The sequence below is a fragment of the Aotus nancymaae genome, unplaced genomic scaffold (assembly GCF_030222135.1).
Source record: "Aotus nancymaae isolate 86718 unplaced genomic scaffold, 86718_ANA_hifiasm-v0.15.2.pri h1tg000012l, whole genome shotgun sequence".
Lineage (NCBI taxonomy): Eukaryota > Metazoa > Chordata > Mammalia > Primates > Aotidae > Aotus > Aotus nancymaae.
This window is the reverse complement of record NW_026988423.1, coordinates 40,444,308-40,451,783: the sequence shown is the minus strand read 5'-3', so window position 1 is coordinate 40,451,783 and position 7,476 is coordinate 40,444,308. Positions and strand designations below refer to the sequence as shown.

The following is a 7,476-nucleotide window of genomic DNA, read 5'->3' as shown; positions in this document are numbered from 1 at the left end:
AGGTGGTGAAGAACATGTTCCAGAAAAAGAAGTCTTTCCACATTTTAAGAATGTGGGGGACTACTGCTGGAGGAGATGGAGTGCATGAGACAGAAGATGCTCTTTCTTCTCCAGCCAGGGGCTATGGGGTGGCTAGTCAGGTAAATCCCCCATCATGTTCCATGTCCACACCAATAACCTTCAACAGGGTTGAGGAAGTGAATAGGCCTACATCGATTTGGTAACGTGGCTCTAAAATGGGTAGAAACTCTCTTGCAAGGTCAAGAAGTTGACAAAACCTCTCGGGACTTCCTGGTCAAGCCACAGCTATCGCCTCAAGGAAAGACTATACCTTGAGGAAAGGCCAGGGGAGTGCAGGCCCCAGTCCCTGCAGCTGCAAGCCCTGAGCCCGACCCTGAGGTGCAGCCAGGGAGACTGGAGCTGCACCTCTGTCCCCTGGGAGCTGTGCCTCAGGACTCGGTCCTCACCTCGGCAGATTCTGGGGCAGCCAGCAGTCCCTTCAGGGATCTTACTCCCAGCGCCACCAAGCAGGGTGGACATCCTCCCTGATGGGACTCTTGCCTCCCAGGGCTACTCACCACCATGTGATCTTGAACTCATAGATGGGGCGCTTGCAGTAGTAGTGGTTCACGAGGTGCTTGTCACACACCCCGATGCACTAGTGGTCTACGGTGAGGCCCTGGGCCGAGAGGTCCGTGACCAGGCAGTGCAGCAGGTCATAAACATCAGCCACAGCCTCCCAGGGCCCAAAAGACACGTCCACTTCACAGTGGTGCTCGAAGAGCTGCCCATCACTCTCAGTCCGCTCGAAGTGCAGGGAGTTGAGGAGCGGACACTCATAGGGGGTGATGGGCATCTCCTCCTTGAAGACACAGACCTTGAGCTTGGCAAAGCGGGCCTTCCGCTGGACCGCACGCAGCCGGGCAATCTCCACAATCCGCTCCAAGTGGTCTATGAGGGTGAACACAACATCCATCACAGGAGTGAAGGGGCAGGACAGGCTGGCAGAGATGCACAGAGAAACAGTACTGAAGATGGCAGGATGCAGGAGAGGAAAGACAGATTTCCCGGGGGAGGGACCGAGGGGTCAATGAAGGCCACAAACTCAAACAAGGGTCATGGTTCTGCACAGCAAAGGGAAACCAAAGGGACGAGGGCTGTCCTGAAACACAATTTGCTGACTGGGACGGATAGGCCAGGTAGGCCCACCTTAACCTGAATCGCCCCAGCCTAACTGTCACAGGCCAGGTAGGCCCACCTTATCTCTCCAGCCTGACTGTCATAGGCCAGGGAGGCCCACCTTAACCTGAATCACCCCAGCCTGATTGTCATAGGCCGGGTAGGCCCACCTTAACCCGAATCGCCCCAGCCTGATTGTCATAGGCCAGGTAGGCCCACCTTAACCTGAATCGCCCCAGCCTGACTGTCATAGGCCAGGTAGGCCCACCTTAACCTGACTCACCCTAGCCTGACTGTCATAGGCCAGGCAGGCCCACCTTAACCTGAATCTCTCCAGCCTGACTGTCATAGGCCAGGGAGGCCCACCTTAACCTGAATCGCCCCAGCCTGACTGTCATAGGCCAGGTAGGCCCACCTTAACCTGAATCTCTCCAGCCTGACTGTCATAGGCCAGGGAGGCCCACCTTAACCTGAATCGCCCCAGCCTGACTGTCATAGGCCAGGTAGGCCCACCTTAACCTGAATCTTCCCAGCCTGATTGTCATAGGCCGGGTAGGCCCACCTTAACCTGAATCGCCCCAGCCTGACTGTCATAGGCCAGGTAGGCCCACCTTAACCTGACTCACCCTAGCCTGACTGTCATAGGCCAGGTAGGCCCATCTTAACCTGAATTGCCCCAGCCTGACTGTCATAGGCCAGGTAGGCCCACCTTAACCTGAATCACCCCAGTCTGACTAGGAGGGAGAACACTCCCTCCCATCTTGAGTAATCTGGATGAATGCTGTCCTTGGTGTTCTGATAGAGACCTAAAGACTCACAGATGTCTTGTACACCTCCTTCCTCATACCCACCGTCCTGGGCAGCTGACTCTCACCTTTGTAATAGGGCATGAGTCCCAGAAACGCCTGGCGCACCTTCTCGCCCTTCAGAGGCTGCATGTTCTTCAGCTGCTCCAGGAGGGGCCCGATGGCATAGTACTGGGCCTCTTTGTACACAGCCCGAACACGCTCCCTGAGTGGCAGGTCCCCTGAGCGCAGAAAATTCAGCACATCTCTGAGCAGGAAGGAAAGAGCATCAGTGAGAAGGAGCTCATGCTCCTGGGCAGTGCCACACAGTGGTTGGACAGAATCTAAAACCAGACTGCCAACAGCGTTACACTGGGTAAATGAACTTAACCTCTCCATGCCTCAGTTTCCTTGTCTGTAAAATTGGAGAAACCAATAAAACCTCATAATGTATTAGGGAATTAAGTGCTTAGAAAATCCCTGGCACAGAGTAAGGCCTCAATAAGTGTTATTAGTTGCTGTTATCAGTAGGCACTACAATTACTATTATTAGGTATAATATTAGGTATTATATATAGCTTTAAAACTGAGGTGAAATATTCAATAAATGTACACATATTAACTGTATAGTTCAATCTTTTTTGTAAGTATGAATACACCCATCCAACCACCACCTAGATCAAGATAAAACATTTCCATTCCTTAAGGTTCCTTGTGCCACTTCCCAGTTAATCCCTACAGAAACAACCACTCTAACTTCTCCTTCTATTATTAAAGATTAGTTTTGCCATTTCTTGAAATTCATATTAATAGAATTATATAGTATGTTCTCTTTCTTACCTGGCTTCTTTCCTTCAACATAATGTTTTTGAAATTTATCCACCATATTGTGTGTACCAGTAGTTTTTTAAATTTATTATTATTATTTAAGTATAGCTTTACATGAATATACTATATTTACCCTGTTGTCTTGTTGACAAGAGGTATTCTTACATAAATAATAATAATAATAAAATAATAAAACAACCCAAAAACTGGGTTGTTGCCAGTTTTTGGCTATTATGAGTAAAGCTGGGATGAACATCCCTATGTAAGACCGTTAGGCTGGGTGTGGTGGCTCACGCCTGTGATCCCAGCACTTTTGGAGGCCGAGGTGGGAGGATCACCTGAGCTCAGGAGTTGGAGACCAGCCTGGCCAAAACGGTGAAACTCCATCTCTAGTAAAAATACAAAAATTAGCCACGTGTGGTGGCACACACCTGTAATCCCAGCTACTCGGGAGGCTGAGGCAGGGAAACTGCTTGAACCCGGGAAGTGGAGGTTGCAGTGAGCTGAGATCATGCCACTGCACTCCAGCCTGGGTGACAGACTGACACTTCATCCAGAAAAAAAAAAGATTTTTAGTGGACACAAGCACAAATTTCTTTTGAGTAAGTATGAGGAGTAGCATTGTTCAGTCACAAGTTAACTATGTGGCTAACAAAGTGGCTGCAGCATTTTACATTCCCACCAGCAATGCAGAAGAGTTCTAGGTGTTCCCCATCCTTGCTACTAGTATTACTCTGTAGCTATGAAGAGCAGATTAAATGCCTAACTCTAATGCCTGAACAAACTGGTTCCAGGGCTGAATAAAATCACATATTACATATTCTTAAAAAAAATTCAGGCTTTCTAATTTACTTTACGAATTCTGTTTTTCTTTTATTTTTTAAGAGGTAGGGTCTTGTTCTGTCACCCAGGCTGAAGGGCAGTGGTACAATCATAGCTTACTGCAGCCTCTAACTCCTAGGCTCAAGCAGTCCTCTTGCCTCATTCTCCCTAATAGCTGAGAACATAGGTGCGAGCCACCAGCTTTTAAGATTCTTTAGTGCTAAGAGTCATCAGATAAATCAATGGTACATGTGGAAGAGAGTGAGTAAACCTGAAGATTATGCTGCTACCTCATTAAGAGCTTCGTCTATGACCTAATACAACACCAGCTAACACTTGCTAAGTATTACTATTAAGTATTAATCAGATCCAGTCATGGCTGACTCTACACCCATATCCACCATGGTCCAGCTTCAGCAGAGGCATTTAGACCAGACTGTGGCAAGCCAATGACAAGAAAGACCCCAGGTGGAGGCCCAAGCAGCCTTCATGGTGGGTGCTGGGGGTACATAGCTGCATAGCAAGAAATGCACCCTGAGAAATGCCTTAAACCCCCCATTTTATCTGAGTCATTCAACAACTTCATCTGCACTGATGAATCACAGGTCATAGGAGCTCATCAGCCAAAGTATGAATGTCGCCATCTCCTGCTTTCTGCCATGCCCTTGCCTGGCGCTGTCACTCTCTAGCTGTAGCCACCTGGGCATGGGCAATTCCACCTCAAGTCAAACTCAAATCCCCTCCCCAAACTTCGAGATCTTCAGCAAACCTTGGTGAGCTCTGAAAAACAAAACCCTGGGGAAAGACCTAGCTAAGAGTGCTGTGGGAGCCGCCAGCTGGGGCCAGCGTTTTCCTCCCGCGAGCAGCCTGCAAACAAACATCTTTTTATAGTTCTGCAGAGCGATGTGACACTTTGTTTTCTCAGCACTGAGGCAGCTGATAGCCTACTGGGGAAACCTAGATGCTTCCAAGCAAGTTATCTGACCAGGTCCTCCTTTCTGAGAATAAAAATGACCTTTCCCAGAAAAAAGAGAAAAAAAAAATGAGCTTTAGCACAACGTGGGCAATCCTACTTGGAGGCCAGCACAGAGATGTTGTGGTTGGAGAGTTTCTGCCTCCCCGGGCGTTTGGTTCAAGGTCTCTAGTCATCTCCAATGTCAGACTGAAGGAGCTAAGAGTTCCTGCCACATACTCTGAAAAGGACATGGCTAGGGGTCACACCAAGGCTCTTTACGTAATCCTCACTGACAAGCCTATGCAGCAGCTATAATTATTTCTCATTTCACAAACACGCACCTGAGACGAAGTCTTTCAATTGTTTGGGTGTAAGATTGTCAGAAGTCCTTTCTTGGGAAAGGTTTTGTGTTCTTTTTTAGGAGACAGAGTCTCGGCCAAGTGTGGCTTGTAATTTTAGTACTTTGGGATTCTGAGGCAGGAGAATCACTTGAGTCCAGGAGTTTGAGAACATCCTGGGCAACACAGTGAGACCTCATCTCTACAAAACATCAAAAATTAGCCAGGCATGGTGGTGCGCACCTCTAGTCCCAGCTACTCGGGAAGCTGAGGCAGAAGAATTGCTTGCACCTGGGAGGTCAAGGCTGCAGTGAGCCGTGCTCATGCCACTGCACTCAGCTTGGGCAACTGAGCAAGACACTGTCTCAAAATAAAAAATAAAAAAATAAAAAAAAGACAGTCTCACTCTGCTGCCTAGGCTGGAGCACAGTAGGAAGATCATGGCTCACTGCAGCCTCCAACTCCTGGACTCAAGTGATCCTCCCACCTCAGCCTCACAAGTAGCTGGGACTAAAGACGAGTGCCACACCTGGTTGCTATTTTGTTGTTGAGATGGTGTTTTTCCATGTTTTAGTGTTAAGTGACAGTAACAACAGAGGATTTTTAAAAAAAACTTCTTGGCAAAATTAAAGGAGAACAACCCTATATCAGTCTTTCATCTTTTTTTTTTTTTTTTTTTTAAACTACTGAAAGTCTGGGAACCACTGCTACACACCATGCTTCCTTCCTCTGGCAACGCTGACCCCAAAATCTGCATCTAAAGGTATTCTCCAAGTTGTTTTAGACTACCCCCTCCATGTGGAATTACACTTATTCCTCTCCACACAGATGACAACTTTCTGAGTCATTTTGGAGTAGTAACGCTTAACATTTATGGAGCTCTTTAAACCTTTTCCAAAGATACTTCATCCCAATCCAGGTGTTTGCTCCGTATTAGAGATGAGAGGATTGAAGCCGAGAGGACGAAAGCCATGGAAAACGGTTTTAGAGCTCACGTGGAGCAATGGAATCAGTGGGGGGAGCTGGCAGTGGGGCCCTGTTCTGCAATCTATGGTCTTGTGCTCTTTCCCTCAAACCACATCATTTTCCCAATGACAGTGCACAAAAAATAGCACCACTGTGACTGATGACTTTTTTTTCCCAATTGCAGAGATTACTTCTAAATTTTTGCTCATTTTCCCATGACACTGTGTGTATAGGGCTTGCTATCCCAGCACAACACTGTCTGCTTCCCAAGAGCATCACCTAGCCCAGCCCGCGAGGGCTTCTATCCATTGTCCTGGGACTCCACATACCACATGCTCCTGGATCTGGCACTACCTTAGTCCCTGCCTCCTAGAAGCTATCTTTGGTGTCCAGTAATACTTCACCTTCCCTCCTCTTTATTTTTTATTTGTAGAGATGGAGTCTCACCATGTTGCCCAGGCTGGTCCCAGACTCCTGGCCTCAAGTAATCCTCCCGTCTTGGCCTCCCAAAGTGCTGGGATAACAAGTGTAAGCCATTACACCCAGCATTTTTTCCCTTCTCTTGCTTTTACTGTTTGTTTGGAAGTAGGGTCTTACTGTGTCACCCAGGCTGGAGTGCAGTGGCACAATCATGGCTCACTGCAGCCTCAACCTCCAGGGCTCAAGCAATCCTCCCAACTCACCTTCCTGAGCACTTGGGGCTACAGGCGCACATCACCACTCCTGGCTAATTTTTATTTTTATTTTTGTAGAGGCAGGTCTCACTGTTGCCCTGGCTGGCCTCAAACTCCCGGGCTCAGGCAATCCTCCCAGCTCAGTACCCCAAAGTGCTGAGATAGATTACAAACGTGAGCGACCATGCCTGGTATGTTTTCCCTTCTCTTGAGTGTCATTTCAGGTGCTGACATGATAGTATCACACACATTAAGACCGGTGGAAGCCCCGGTGCATCAGAGCACAGCAGCCTGTCAGTGGAAGCTATGGGATGCCAGCTGACCGTGGACACATCTATGAATTGGCCTGCCCCTTATCTGCAGACAGCTCCTTGCCCTGTTCTGTAGGCAGCTGGAGACTAGGTGTGGGCATCCACTAAGGCATCCTGTTGGGTTCTCAAAAAGACATCTTTTCCTTATCTTTTATTTTTAATATTTTATTTAATATCATATTTAATATTAAATATATTTATTTTAATATTATATTTTATATCTTTTTTAAATTTCTTATTCTTATCTTTTTTGTATTCATCCAACCCGAAATGCCTTTTTTTTCCCTCCCAGTTGTAGTAGGGACGGGGCCTCGCTATGTTGCCCAGGCTGGCCTCCAACTCCTGTCCCCAAGGGATCCTCCCTCCCAAAGTGCTGGGGTTCCAGGCGCCAGCCGCCATGCCCGGTTAGACACCATCAGCTCTGGCGGGGGAGGGGCTGCAGGGGAGTAAGGGAAGGGCCGCGGGCCCCGCCCCCAGCCTGGAGCCCCTCCCCCCCTCGCCAAGGTCAGCTCTGCCTGTCCCCCGCTTCTCCCCCGGCCCGCTGTCCACTCCTGGTACCTCTTGGGGCAGCAAGGGCAGCCCTTGTCCCGTCGGCGTGGCCGGCTCCAGAAAGCCGTC

At 48.5% G+C, this 7,476-nt stretch overlaps 1 protein-coding gene across 1 annotated transcript; it reads right to left on the bottom strand.

Moving 5' to 3' along the window:
* Positions 1-508: 508 nt before the first annotated feature.
* On the bottom strand, positions 509-6,588 carry LOC105715021 (BTB/POZ domain-containing protein KCTD7-like). The gene is made up of 3 exons (XM_064375296.1): positions 6,557-6,588; positions 2,054-2,232; positions 509-951 (listed from the first exon to the last, which is right to left on the bottom strand). The coding sequence occupies exons 1-3, from the start codon at positions 6,586-6,588 to the stop codon at positions 659-661; spliced, it is 504 nt and encodes a 167-aa protein (XP_064231366.1). The 3' UTR covers positions 509-658.
* Positions 6,589-7,476: the final 888 nt, after the last annotated feature.